This window comes from Vigna angularis, chromosome 5 (genome assembly GCF_016808095.1).
Source record: "Vigna angularis cultivar LongXiaoDou No.4 chromosome 5, ASM1680809v1, whole genome shotgun sequence".
Classification (NCBI taxonomy): domain Eukaryota; kingdom Viridiplantae; phylum Streptophyta; class Magnoliopsida; order Fabales; family Fabaceae; genus Vigna; species Vigna angularis.
Window position 1 is genome coordinate 35382676 of NC_068974.1, and position 15975 is coordinate 35398650.

Below are 15975 nucleotides of genomic sequence, written 5' to 3' on the forward strand. Positions count from 1 at the left end.
AATTACTCAAAGTTTGTTTTCGTTTTGAAATTTGTTACTGATTGATTCATCTACTACTAGAGATAAAAGGAATTTATATAATATATAGATAAAATATAAATATTATTTTATAAATTACTTTTGTATAATTAAATTAAATTTAAAATCAATTTGTTGATACTGCTTGAAAATATTATTCTCTACAAGAAAGTCTGATCTGTTAAATTTTTATCATTGTAGCTGTAAGAACATTATACACTAAGGCTTTGTTTACTTGAATAGATTTGGGGAAGAGTGATTAAGGGATTTTGAGAGAATTTGAAAGTAAATTTTTTTGTTGTAAGTGAGAGTCGATTTTGAAGTAAATTTTTTAATCTGTCACATCAATTAAATTCTATACTAATTCTCACAAACTTTACTTCCAAATTCATTCTCATTTACCTCCAAATCCATTCAAATAAACAACAAAAAAATTTACCTTCAAATCTCCTCAATCACTATCCCCCAAATCCACTCTGAACAAAGCCTAAAGGTGTGATTGGAAAGTCTCAAACTACCACACTAGCCTAATGGTAACCACCGTCACCCGTTTTGAAATTCCTAAACTTTAATTTTCTGATACATTAGTGAAATAAATATCGCATTAACTCAAAGTTAGCAAGTTGTGTAATATATATATATAGTTGAAAAAAACTCATAAAAATCAAGGGTTTTATAATATGATACAAATTTTGTTGTGATTTATATCTAATGGATGGTATAGATTTCCATTGGAATTAGTGAGTTGACATAGTCACACCATAACAATAATGGTAGATTCATGGTAGTAGGTTTGAATAGAAGTGAGAAGAATCTTTAAACATGTCTTTCTCTTGTTGTAATTTGATCTGGTAGGACTTTGAAATGATATATTTATAGTTGAAATGGACTTGCATGGTTGATATTGGTCAACATAAAGAAGATAATGCAATAAGTTAGTCACAAAGCATACCAAAAAGTTGAAGATAGTTATAAATGATGGTAAATACGACAAATCATTGACGAGTGATAGGTTTTCTCAACACTCCTACAAGCACCGTCATGAATAATCACGATACAGTTCCATCGCTATTTCCAACTGCTAAATTTGACCTCCATTATTTCAATTTCTTACAGAACAAACGTACTATACATCTGCATTTTTTTTCCATAGCAGATTTATATCTGTATAGATAGATGGTTAAAGCAGTAGCATCATATAAGGAGAACAGAAATGATACTTTCTACACACGTAAATTTTTTTATATTTATTTGATATTATTTTTTATTTTAAAGTATACTAATTTACCTTTTTATAATTATTTTACTTTTATAATGTATATCAAATAAATATAAAATAATTTGTAAAAAAGTTATTAAAAAATTTGTTAACATATCATATTCTTGTTACATAATTGTTTAATCTGACTTAGTGTACAAGGACATGTTTTTGATAAACTTTTAAAAAACTTTTACAAATGTGAAAATAATTTTTCACTTAAGTTTGACTTGTAAATTAAAATTAGTTTTTTCCTTTTTCGAAAAGTTGATGCAATAAATATTTTTCCAAATTTTAATTTATATGAAAGTCTCTTTTTTGTCTTGTTTCACGTGTGTACTTTAAAGTCCTACGTGTTTGAATTCAGTATTTACATGGCACCTTTTCCTTTAACGCTAACTACTACAAACAAACATGAATTTACAAACTAGAGTTTCACTGATTATTTTTAAAGTTCATGAATAATTTCTTTTCATATTTTATTCCCACATAACCTATCTTAGAAATTATTACACTGATGTTTCTTCCTCGTAGTAATAATTATTTGAAAAATATTGTATTGTATATAGTTATGAGAAAGATTTATGCCAGTGAGATTCTCCCTTACACTATTCCGGAAAGTCCTTATTATTAGTTGAAAACTTATTAGAAGAGCCGAGAAAAGCACTTTTTGTATATACAGTAAGCACTTTTTGGTGAGTTCATTATTAGATTCTGGCTTCAATGGCACAGCCGAATTATTGGATGAAAATTTGTAGATATTTTCAACTAATTCTCATATTTGTTTCACGTTCTTTCAGTGATTCAAATTTGTGATTATGAACTGGCTATCATATTAATGACAGGAACAAGTTTATTCAATGTCATCAAAATTATTTAAATATTTATTTAAAGTCTTGTGATAATTAGAGATAAAACTAAATCAAATTATATATTTGAATACAAATTTTATTTTATAAATAGAAATTTGATAGAATTAAATTAAGTTTAAAGTTTAATTTTTAATATAATATTAGAATTTTAAGTTAGAATTTTATTATATAAATGGATCATGTAGATAGTTTTAAAGTTTAATTTTTAATATAATATTACATTAATAAATTAAAATTTATCTTAGTAAAATTTATGTTTGTTTGATATATTATATTTTACTAAACTATGTATTAATATTTAGTTATATATATATATATATATATATAAAATCTTACATCGATTAAAGATAAAACTAATTTATTATATATATACATATTTTTAGAATTGAATTAGGTTTAAAATTTAATTTTTAATATCATTTAAATAAAACAGAAACAAATATAAGGTTATATGATCATAAACTCATGAAAATAATGTAATTAATAGAAAAAAAATGAAGAATGAAAAAGTTAATCCCAAACTTTTGAAATGTTAATAGAAGAAACTCAATCCGAAAGACTAAAATGTAAGATAAAAATAGTTTATAAATATTAAAAGATTTTCCAAGATATTAATATAAAGAATTTGAGTGTTTGTAAGAAGTGGATGCATGAGTGGTGACAGCTGTGTGATGAAGAAGAAACAAAGAGAGAGCTTTTGAGTTTTAATACGAAAGGAACGTGACGAGTATTAAAGAAGAGCTGTCCGTGAATTGCATTAATTACCTTTTGCAGAAAAAGGTCCAACAATCACAAAAAATGTCCAATTTTACATAAAAGATTATTAATTTGGATTTTAAAAAAAAATACTATGTAAATAATTAACTAGTGTTTTGGAATAATGACTTGTAAAATAGAATTGTGAAGTGTGATTTAATTTCTTTTAAAAAAAGTGATATTATGTTTATAAGTAAAAGTTTAACATTTTTTTTTAATTTACATTAATCTCATTTTCTATAAGCACAACTTTTTTTAAAAAAAAAATTCATTAAAATTATGTTTGCAAACAAGAGATTACACTATTTTTTAATTTAACATTTTAATTTAATATGAAAATGAAATAATCAATTTTGAAAATATAACTTCTTTATACAGTCGTAACCAATTATTTTAGTGAATTTTCAAGAAAATAATTACTTTTAATTAGGAAAATAAAATAAAACAATTTAAAATTGAAAAGGTGAGACCAACAAGTTGTTGATCCAAAGTTTTTTTTCTCTTAAATGATGTTTTAATTTCAGATTTATAGATAAAAATGGGATTATGAATAGAGATTTTGCTAACAACTTGTCAAAAAAATTCACGTTGAAGAATAACTAGCTACGTAGTGCTCGTTTTATTCTTTCTAATTGGTTAAAATTAATGAAACTACAAAATCATAAATATGATTTGGGTTGTTTGTTATATTACTTTATATTCAGCTGATAAATTCAAAAATTAAAAAGCATATATATAAAAATGAATTCTAACTCTGGTTTATCATGGATTTAAGGTAAATTAAGTTGAAAAAAAAAAGAGTACGGTATATGAAATCTAAATCACGTAATTCAGTGAATTAAACAAATTTAAGTTAGATTGAATATAAATTGATTCATAATTTATCAATAACAATCTTTTATTAATTTTTAACTATATTTTTCATAACTTGTTATTATAACTATTTAATGCTCATAATTATAAAGGTTGACAATTTAATTTCTTTAAATATTATAATAATATTATTTAATAATGTTTAAATTGTTTAAACACTTAATTTATTTATTTGCCATATTATTTAGAGTGAAATTTTTTATTTTTAATTACTATATTTATAATAATGTTTAGTAAATAAATGAACATTTTTATCATATTATTATGAAAGAAAATGAATAAATATAGAAAAATCTATTAATTTAATTTAGCCGTTGATTTTTTTAGTGTGAATATAAAAAAAATAATTATAACTAATGTTCAGAATTAATTTTTTGTTACCCAAATAATTTTATCACCGGACAATTATTTTAAATTCTTTTAAATCAATACATTTTAGAGTTAGAGCTTCGACTTTTAAATTTTCTTTCGTGTACATTTATTTTATTATTTCATTATCTCATCTAATGTTACCAAATATTTTTTTATCATGTATTGTTTATTGTATTTTAAATAAATAAATTCAATTAAAATTAAGGTGATAATTATAGAAAAATAAATATTTCAAATAAAATAATTAAACTAAATATTTAAAAGTAAACCTATTTTCTACTTAAAAATAGGAAATATTTTAATCCTGATAAAAAGTTAAATATCTTATAAAAAGTTTAATATCTTAATTAATATTCTGAAAAACTAAAAAATGACATGGATAAAAAATGACATGGAGTGAATTAAAAATAATGAGATTAGATTATTTTAATCTCAACTAAATTTATATAAAATAGAAAGTTTTATAATAAGTTTTATTATTTTAAAATATATTATCTCTATTTTTTTTAAAGTTCTTTAACTTTTTTATAGAAATTAACATTTTTTTTATTTTATTGAAAATTTAAAATTGTATGAGTAATCTTACAATAAGCTTTTTTATTTTGATAAAGTAATTCTTTGTTTTTTTCATATTCGTATGACTATGTTTTTGTCTTGCATATAGATTTTTCTTGTTTGTATGTGCTCTTTGAATCATTAAGACTCTCTGTTCGATCAATTATCTTTATGGTAAGTTATAATCCTTCTTGTTATGTCCCTATATGTACATCATGTGAAATGGAAGATGTTTTAAATTGTTAAAGTTGTCAAGGGTTGTTTTCACAAGTGAGGTAGATCAATTATTCTTGTTTTTTAAGTTAAACTATTTGGTTAATTATATGTGTCTCTATTGAACTGTTATTTAATGTGATATGTACTTTAATTTAATTTATTTTATAAGTGTGTTTTTCGTATGTACTGTGTAGTTGAAAACATGAGTTTTATGGTTTTTTTTTGTGAAATTTAATGTCTCTGTGACATTCTTTAATTGAATAATTTGACCTGACTCGAGTTAAAATATGAAATTTTAAGTGTTTGAAAGTTTACTAAGTGGGAATTAACTCAAGAGAAGACAAATTGCTTAATCAAAACTCAAAGAGAGAGTTTTGGGAACAGATAACCGTTAGACATTGTTACAACATCGTCAAGCACTACTAAGACAGTGGCAATTGACTCGAGGGCATTGGACACCACTTTTGGATTGTCGAACGCACTCAAATTAGTGGGTTCAGGGGTCATGCGTCAGGCGACACTTTTCCAGCTTTAGGCACCACCTAGTTTTTCTAATCAATATCATCTTGGGAAATATGGGATTCCCATTTTGTTAACCGTTGGATCAAGCTAAAATTTTGACAAGAAGAAATTAACCTTGTGAGTGATATGGTGAAACTTATTAGCAATGGCTCTATAGATGTGAAACTATTGGACGTGGATTGACAATGGTTCTATAAAAGTGATACTATAGGACGTGGTAGGAACATAAGCCCTTAGTCGAGGTCTAAGGGGAATGATTGGTCATCCCCAATGAAGGACTTAAGGAACCGAAAGTTATGTTATTGATCCCACGGTGGACACCAATATTTCAATCCTAAGTTCGTCGAGTGACATCATTGAAGTCAATCATCATACATAGTGAGATTTTATGTTTGTTGGGCATATTGTTCTACCCGTTATCGCGCCGTTATCAAACCATCCATTGATGTCTAGTCGTCCTATGCACAAGACATATCTAACTCAACGTGAGAGAGGTGTGTTGAAAGTCTCACATCGACTAAAGATAATGTCATTTTAAAATATATATATATATATATATATATATATATATATATATATATATATATATATATATATATATATATATATATATATATATATAAGTAAGTGCAAATTTCATCTTATAAGATGATTTTATGAAATTGAGTTAGACTTAAATTTTTCTTTCGAACATTCTAAAAAATAATTATGAAATATCTTATTTTATTAGTTTTATCCCACTAAAATAAATATTATCAAATATAATTTATTTGAATTTTATTTTGTCATGACTTCAAACTAATGTAACTTCTAAACGCTTCTATAAAATATATTTATTAAATAAGATAGAACGCGCAACATTATTATTTTCGATCAATTGTGAGCAGAGAAGATATTCAAAAGAGTGTGTTTAAATTTTGCTACTAATACATACCACACTACGCTGCCAAGATTATATGCAACATTTTCTTTTTTCTTTTCAAGAGAATAATATTTTTTTATGAAAAATAAAATATTAGTATAACGTAACCAACATTCACAGTACTAATAAGACATACTATAGTCTGTCATATAATTCTATTGATATAAAAAGGAATATATGTATTATTAATACGTGAAATGTTGGTATGATGAGTTGTTTTATCACTGTCGAAATTCGATATTGATACTTTTTATTATTATTAAGTAAAAATTATACAAACAAAGGGATCAATCTCATTGTTAACATTTTTACGTTTTTAGTAAATAACTAATATTTTGGAACTGTAACCTCATGGCTTTATTTTAACAAAGGTATTCCGATACATATAGGTTATTATGTGTGACTATTTAAACAATGGTTATTGATTTTTCGACTAATCTATACTTATAAAAGAAATTTCTTTTTTGGTGTCTAAATTATTTTTAAAAAAAGTTTTTATAAATTAAAATAATTATTTATCAATTTTACTGTTTTCTAAAATTTAACTGTATTTTCAACTTGACCACCTTTTTTAATTTATTATTATTTTTTAATTATAAAAATACCTATAAAATAAATGAAAATTATTTATAATAAAATCATAATTATTTATATTTAGCTTCAAAATTATAATAATAAAAAAAATTATTTTTATTATGATAAATAAAATAAACATAAATATCGTGTTTTCACCAGTATTTTATATAACAAGTCAAGTTTCATTAACTCTAATAGTTTTTGCGTAACCATTAAATTGTATGTTCCTTCATTGTTAAATAAAAATATTATCATCATAACTAATTAAAATTTTAAAAGAATGAAACCAAATAAGCGATAATGAAAATATGAAACTATCAATGAAAGAAAGTGAAATTCATTCCAACATTCACAATATAGGAGGAAGCTAGAAAATGAGTCCTGGCCCAATTTAATGGATGTGTTATGGGCCGAATACTTGAAGAATAAGAAAAGCTTCTCCCTCTTTAAAATGCACAGATTTATGCAAGAATAAGAAAAGCTTCTCCCTGCATCTCTAACCATTTCTCCCTACACTTCTAAATTTTCTTAAAATTTTAAAATTATTGTCCATAAAAAAATATTTAACTTAAAAGTAACCTTTTTTAAGTTTTTCTCTTTCTACATTTCAAAACACCCTACACCTCCGCCTTTTGTGTTTCAAACAGATTTTGAAATCTATTAAAAAAAATTTATAGGCTTTAACAAATTTTAAAATCTATTATGTTCAAACTAACGAATTTCAAAATTTATTAAAAATATGAACAGATTTTAAAAATTATTGAAGAATTTTTGAAGACTTAAACAGATTTTAAAATTTATTCACGTTATTAATAAATTTCAAAATACGTTCAAATCATTAAAATTTCAAAATTCGTTGAATGTCTTAATAAATTTCAAAACCTACTATGGAGGTGCAGTGATTACTCCTTACAAATTTTGGGAGTTATTTTTGAAAACCGGAGGTGTAAGAAGAAACATTTAGAAGGTCAGAGGGAGAAGTGCTATAAGCTTTGAATGGAAGCTCCGGTAAACGAAAACCCCGGTAAACAGCGGCAGTAACTCTAACTGTCCTAAAGTAGCGAAATTCCTTATTGCATAAGTAGTGACCTGCACGAATGGTGTAACGACTGTTCCATTGTCTCCGATATGGACCCGGTAAAATTGAATTCTCCGTAAAGATGCGGAGTACCACCGGCTAGACGGTAAGACCCCGTGCACCTTAACTATAGTTTCGCAGTAACAACTTGATAGAGAAAAACACCCAAAAATAAAGGCCAGCTTCTTTAGTAATTTTTTCTGCTCAAAGTTCAACTTTCTTTCATTAGGGTATTTGTTTGTCTTGACGTACTTATTTTATAGAACTAAAAGAAAATTTAAAAATTATTTAGTTTGATGAAATGTTTTAAATTGGAGCAAGAATTGATTGTAATTCAGCCCAATGCTCCATGTATATTCATCGTCCAACCACTAAGCTCACTGGTTAATCTGAATCTAGGCTTCAAGAGAGATTGGAACCTTGACCAAGGTAAAATAAACCAGATAAGAACTTTATATGGCCCTTTACGTAATAATAGTATGAAATTCTTCTAGCCAAAAGTATTTCGTTATAATTTCCAGCTTTTTAGCTTAAGCATTCAGAATTAAGTATATATGTTTGTAGTGAGAGATGTATTTTATAAGTTTTAATTAGTTGCTTTGTTATCTTTGCATATTAATTAATAAGTAATTAACAAGTCCTATAATAAGTTTATTCCTTTTCAAAACTTGATACCTCATCCTACGACTGATACATACTACCAACGATAAAGTACCTATATTTTAATGCGAGTTGTGTAATTAGGGTTCATTTTCTGTCTTGATGTTATAAGATCTAGATGTTTCAACATCTATTTAGCCACCTTAAAATCATAATATCTTAATATATTTTTTAATTAATCAATAGTGTTGATTAGTATTAGGATTTAGTTTTTTCTAGCCTCTCTGATTCCTTTCATACCAACAATGGACTACAGAAAATTCCTTGGACGTTACGCCTCTAAGGTCTTCCTTGAATCACTATAAAGTTTAGTTAAAATAAATTAAGAATAATATAAAGTAAAGCAATTAAATGAGCAAAAAAAGGGTAGTATTAATGTACCATCATCAAAAGAAAAAGAAAAAAAAGTGTAGCGTCCATGAACACGTTACAGATAGGAACATTCACTGTCTTGTCCTCATTCTATTTTCTCTCTCAGGACAGTTTTCTTAACGTTTAACTTAAATTACAAATAAGAATAATAAAAAATTATGGAATATAAATTCGTCAGTGATCGGCGACATTCTCAAGTTCACCGCCGATTAGAGCGATGGGAAGACGACGTCGTTGACGAAGAATGTGAGGAGACACTGCCCGAATCTCCATTCCCGCACAAAATGTTGGACAAGTTTTTCTCAATATCTTCGGGCAAAATAAACCGAAAGGACTTTGACCCGACCCGATTCTTCTCGTAAAATTCGCTGTACTTTTGCATCAGCTTCGAACCTATCGAGCCTTTGATTTCGTCTCTCAATTTCGGGTCGGATACCACCCACGACGACTGTTTTCTGCACGTTTCATGAAACGCAGCGTCGAACTTCATGAAGTGGGTCCTTGCCTGCTCCGCCTTCACCTCCGCCGCTGGATTTTCCGGTAACGACGCGAACACCTTGCTCCACCCGACGCGCTCGTACTTGGACGCGTACTCAGTAACCTTTAACTCGTGCTTCGCCAACCACTCCTCTCCGAGAAGGAACCCTAGGTTCGATCTGCGCACCTTACTCACGACGTATTGCATGTTGTTAGCCAGAAACAGGTATGAAAGCTCTACGTTCTTGTAGAATTCCGCTTTGCCGTCGAGCTTGCACAGCACAACGAGAATGAGCCACGCGATTTTCTCGGATAACTCCGACGCCGGCGGGTTTTCGTCACGCATCGGGCTACGGTAGTAAGACTCCGGCAACGGCGATTGCGGCAAATCAGGGATTATATCAACCAACACCCCGCTGTAATCGGCGAGGAAAGTTAGGTAGTTCATCACGTAGCGCGTGAGAGGGTGGACCCCACCACCAGGGACCGTTGTTTTGGAGGAGTCCTTCTGAATCGCGGTTTCGAAGTCCGTTAGCATCGTTCTAACGGCTTCCCCGAGTTTAACCATGGACGTAATGGCCTGTAAGCGAATGGCAGACGTGGATTCGAAAGAGAATATGGATTCGATCCGAGTCCACCGGTCAGAGATCGCTTCGTACAAATCCAACGTCCTGAACATTTTTTCCGGTGATTTCTTGCACTTCGCCACCATTTCGGGGAATCCGAACAGGGAAACGGCGCCGTCTTTGGTGATTTCAGCGAAACAGGATTCGGAGATCCTCTTTTCGGGATTCGAGGAGAAGACGTGGTCAGAGAGGATTCTCTCGCCGTGGAAGAGAGTTCCAACGGCGACTTTAACAGCGTTCAACCATTTCTTGATCTTCAACTCGAGAACCTCCCAGTCCAGTTTCTGAACCCGAGCGAGGCTCAATTTTTCCACTCCGAGATGGTACAGCGCTTCGTCGACAATAGATTTTCTCATGAGGATGTAAACTTGGACGCACTCTTTCCCGTAGCCCGAGGAAATCATGCAATCCGCAATGGCTTTCAAATCCTCCATCGCGAGCATTGACACACGCTCGGTCTCGGAGATGCGGAAGTCATCCTCGGAGGCTGTGATTTCATCGTCGTAATCGGAAACGTACTCAGAGACGCTGCTGCGGAGATCAATGGAAGAGCGCGCGGAGACAGTTTCAGGATCCAGGTGGTCTCTGTTGGAGGAAAGAATCTGGTAGAACTCTCTCTGAAGCGTCTTCATGGCGAGTTGCATGAGGAACTGAGCGCGCACAAGAGTGGCGGAGGTGGAATCCTGTGCGACGAAGTACTGCATAGCGGATTGTAGTCCCTTTACAGCGTCAAGGTACTTTCTGGCTTCCTGGCGCGTGCCGCTGAAAAGCGGCGTTCCGAGTTTGAAATCGTCCCATTTGGTTACGAGAGCCTCTGCGATTTGTATGTTCTGTTCCATTAAGGAGTCTGAAAATGTGCGGAGAGGGGAGGGAGGTGGTTGTGATGAGGTGGAAGATGAAGGAGAAGACGATGGCCTGAAGAAAATGCTTCTCATTCCTTTTCTCGGCATTTTGTTTTGTGTGAGTGATGAATTGATGACGATTAATGGCTTTAAGTTCAGTTAACGTGTGTTGGTTTCTTCACAGGGTCAGTCTTGAACTGAGTTGTTGCAGAGGAGAAGAAGAGAGAGAGAATGATGGAGCAGTTTAGTTTGTGGGTGTGAGAAGCGTGAGGGGTTTAAATAAACGAGCGTTTGACCAATTGGGGTTGACTTTTCTGTGGATGGGACTCAAAGCGTAATAGCTTGCGTTGGATGGATTTTTTAACGCGGTAAGGTAACAATGTTGCAATGCTAATACTCTCCTCCTGCTCCTGTGTTCCACGAAGATGCCAACAAAAGTCATCAATTAGCCACAGGCTTACCTCATTTAAATCATGAATTACTATTTTTCAACCTCAAATCAAATCGTCCTTTCTTGTTGCTCACATAATCACAACAAAATTAAGCACTTATTTCCAAAACTAAATTCAAACCAAAATTGTTTCCGCGTTCACCAACACCTACAAATTTTCAGTTTTGCACTCAAATCTTTTATTTTCCTTTTTAAAATTCGTTGAACTTCGGAAACGGGTAACAGTGTTTTAGGAAAAACCATTCCTTTCGTATACTTGTTTTTACACGCAGAACTTCATTACTCATCATATCCAGCTATGAACTCTTTGGAATAGTTTCTAAGAAATTAAACGTTACTAAATAAAAGTTCACTTCACATAATAACAACTTAAATAATAATAACAACAACAATAATTTTTCTTGCCGAATTTGATTGAGGTCTCTTCCAAGTAAATTATAAAGCTTTCAAGAGTCACGACGTTGTCTTTTGATGAAAATTGAGTGTTATAAGAAGATGGAGTGTGAAAATTGAATAAGTGCTCTTTTAGTAAAATATTGTATTTTGGTATGGATTTGTAGGATCGAGAGACTAATCTTTTTGACGTGATTTTTCTATTTTCCGATACTGGAATTGAGTGTTCTGTTTGCTTGGATTGGAGAAAGTACCTGCAAAAGGCACCCAAGTTAGAAGCAATTTTGTGAATTGTTTATCACAATTTAGTATTTAAGTCCTGATCGGACGTAAGTAGAACGTAGTGGAGTCTCAGTTGAACGTACCTGACATTTGGTCCTGTCATTGTATTTTAACCGTCTCGTGGATTTTTTGTCCAATAATGATTTAAACGCTGGCCTAATTATGACCCAACATCATTTAAGCTAGTTGGTGTAGCGTGTAACATCCCGATTATATAATAATCAATATTATATAATAAGGACGTTAACATTCAAATATAGAGAACAGTCGGAATTTTGACGTATAATTAAATGTGAGAAATTACAGTCATCCAAAAATAAAAGAAACTGAAAATTTAGACTTGAACAGTTGAAAGGATTAAACACTACGAGTGTTTAATCAAGAAATTCTAAGAAGACTACTCCGCAACATCAGCAACCTCCAGCTCTTGGTCCAAGGAAACTCCACGACAAGATCTGGTCCCATCCAAGTGGATGATCATCGCCAAAGAAACATACCCAAACAACACATAACGAAAACAATGCAAGGGTGAGCTAGATATAAAAGCATGTTATACATATAGCATAGGTAATTCATATAATCATACTTAGATTCGTATAAAAGAACAAATAGAGCATACTCATTAAACCACAATTTACCCACTTACACGACATGTAAAAGTCATTCAAACATGGTAGACTAACATCACAATACTTGTTACTTTATAGACCGACTCGTCCGGACTAGAATGTATGTAGAGCTGGGGCGGGTTGTGCACTTGTGATGGACCCTACTGCTTTGCAAAGCCATTGCCGAGGGGTTTCACCCGACCATACACAAGGTTAGTCCGTTACCGCGGAATAGACCTCCAGTGATAGCGTCTACCCTGGGACCTCCCTCTACTCCCACCACACGCGTCAATCCTCTCTAAGTGAGAATGAAAGACCGTTGGAGTGTAGGGATAACCCCCCATATGGAAGCCTCTTACATTCATTCAATACACTAACCGATCCCACCGAGAGATCTTAATTTCCGATTTAATCCCACCATTTTAAATCTTATGATATTTCTTTTGGATCAACAATGTACATCATAAACCACTTATAACCATACACTTTCAACCAATCTGGATCACATGAAGATGCATTCATAAATTGTAACCGAAATATTTAAATAACATAACTTACTGTTACTTTGAACCTTAACCCCAATTATGAATAATCAGATACCACCATATTATCCCAACAATTCCTACATATTTCATACATTCACATAATTCATGTCATAGATAATATTCCAAACATTGGTACACATAATTCAATCCAAAAGCAAAGGAACTTAAAATTCAACATATTTGTAAAATACTATTTGGACGAGCACTATTCACTGGACACTATTGGACAAACGCTCACTCAATGTTTTAAGGACGAACGCTCACTTCTATATCCAGGACGAACGCTCAAATCAATGTGTTAAGGACGAACGCTCACTTCAATATTTAGGACGAACGCTCACTCGACGAACGCTCACTGGACGAACGCTCACTGGATGAACGCTCACTGGACGAACGCTCACTGGACGAACGCTCACTGGGAAGAAGGCTCACTGGGAAGAAGGCTCACTGGGACGAACGCTCACTGAGACGAACGCTCGCTGGGACGAACTCTCGTTGGGACGAACGCTCACTGAGACGAACGCTCGCTGGGACGAACGCTCGCTGCTACTTAAGGACGCTCACTACTATTTATGGACGCTCGCTACTAATTCAACCCGTGACTGAACGCTAATTAAACCTTCAACTCACCCAACGCTATACTCAACAGGACGAACGCTCCAAGAACGCTCAACATGTAACTTAAGGACGAACGCTACACTCATCTGAAAGGACGAACGCTACACTAATCCGAAAGGACGAACGCTACACTAATCCGAAAGGACGAACGCTACACTCATCTGAAAGGACGAACGCTAACCCTCGTCAGGCTAAAAACCGAACGCTCAGCATATTTGGCCGAGCCATGTGGACGAACGTCCCAATATGTTGATTTGGACGAACGCTCAGAAAACAACCAAACGTTCAGAAATTGGTCGACCACTATTTGGTCGAACCCCAAATTTGGACGAACGGCGTTTCTGCAGAATTCTGCAGAATCGTGTGCAGTGTTCCAGAAACCCATAAAACTTCATTTTTCAACCCAAAAATGCCCAGATTTGCTTCAAAGAAAGTAAAATTCAATAATCAAACGAACAAAATCTAACTCCCCTTACCTCTTGAAGACTTCCTTGCAAACCTTGAATCAATCCCTTCATGTGTTTCTCCTCTGCCGTTTCAACCCCCTGCCACAGTGTCCACCTCTTCCTCCCTTCTTCTTCTTTCCTACTTCCAGAATCTCTAAAAATGAAGAAGTGAATCTCCTTTTGTGTGTTGCCGGATGAACCTTAGCCATTTCCTTTGCTTCCTCAGTGTCATGCCCACTTAAGAAGATGATGATGGTGTTTCCTTGGCGGCTGTAGCACTTCCAGGTGGTGAGACTCTTAAGCCTGCTGCCCACTTAAAGCTTCTCCCCACCTCTTCAACAGCTGCCCCCCCCGTGAAGCCATTCCCTACCACACCAATCATCACGGGAAGCCCCCACCACATCAATTATCAACATATGCTTGTCCATACACCAAATATCAACATATGCTTGGATGGTAATCATTCGATCCATACTCTATACAGTACAACATCCAAATAATTAAGTCTTATATAATAGTCTCTTGTGAATTACATGATGAATAATTAATATAATTTTATATATTGAATTATAGGTTATATATATGATATTCTTTTTGTAAATTAATTTATCTTCCTTTGTACTGTGTTTTTTTTTTAATATTTTTTATATGTTTTTCTTTTGTAATAATAACCTTTACTAGTGTGAACTGATAAAGAAACATGAGTGGACCTATCTCATGATAATGTTGTTTTTGCAGTTTCATTATAAGTTAATTTTTCTTATTCTTAAAATCTTATGAAATGCTCTAAATTTTTTGTTTTACCATAATTTTCTTGAAACTATACATCTTTGTATCTTTTGTTTTTATAATTATATTTTAAGATGACTGTAATTATAATTATCTAGATAATAAATTATTTGTTTTAAATATTATTATGAAATGTTTTATTTTATTAGTTTTATATTATTAAAATAAGATGTTACAATATATATTAAAATTGATATTTTAATGAAAAGTGTTGTAAGAGTTTTTCTTGTAAAAGTGTAGTAATATTTTTTAAAATTGTAAATGTTTTATTTAGTTTTTTTTTTATTGTATTGTAGATAACATAAATTCTTTCTTTTGAAATTAAAATACATTTAACTGATATAATTTTTTTGTATAATTCCACGTTCCGAGCAATTTACAAATACAGGTCATATAAAATAAACATTTAGAATGTCAGCTTAGAAAAGAATAACATGGATGCACGCATCTTCTATTAGAAGAAATATCTCTTATTTTGCTTTGATTTCTCTTTCTCGTCTTTTCTGTAATCCCTTTTTCACGCGTTATTTTTCTCTGTTCCTTCTATTTTTATGATGAAAAAACTAATTGTCCTATTCAAATAAGATAAAAAAACATAATGAGTTTAAATCATCTATGTAATAAAGTATTTAGAAAGAACAACTAATGGAAAATGGAAAGTAATTTAAATTCAAAATCTTCAAATTTATCATACAACCATGTTTTTATATTTTCCAAAAAGTTATAAAAAAAAACTAAACAATACTTTGATCGTTTCAAAAATGTTATATTTTAGTTTTTTTTTTTAATTTTAAAAGTAATAATAATATTTTAAAAAAGTTAAGTTTGATTAATTAATGTTTCCACAA

At 31.3% G+C, this 15975-nt stretch overlaps 1 protein-coding gene across 1 annotated transcript; it reads right to left on the minus strand.

The window, feature by feature from the left end:
• Positions 1-9025: 9025 nt before the first annotated feature.
• Positions 9026-11421, minus strand: LOC108323440 (exocyst complex component EXO70H1). Its single transcript, XM_017555901.2, has one exon. It carries the CDS (start codon positions 11101-11103, stop codon positions 9250-9252), a length of 1854 nt encoding a protein of 617 aa, XP_017411390.1. The 5' UTR covers positions 11104-11421; the 3' UTR covers positions 9026-9249.
• Positions 11422-15975: the final 4554 nt, after the last annotated feature.

Bases quoted from the DNA above. Each gene is read 5' to 3' on its own strand.
- LOC108323440 (XM_017555901.2), bottom strand. From the start codon at position 11,103: ATGCCGAGAAAAGGAATGAGAAGCATTTTCTTCAGGCCATCGTCTTCT.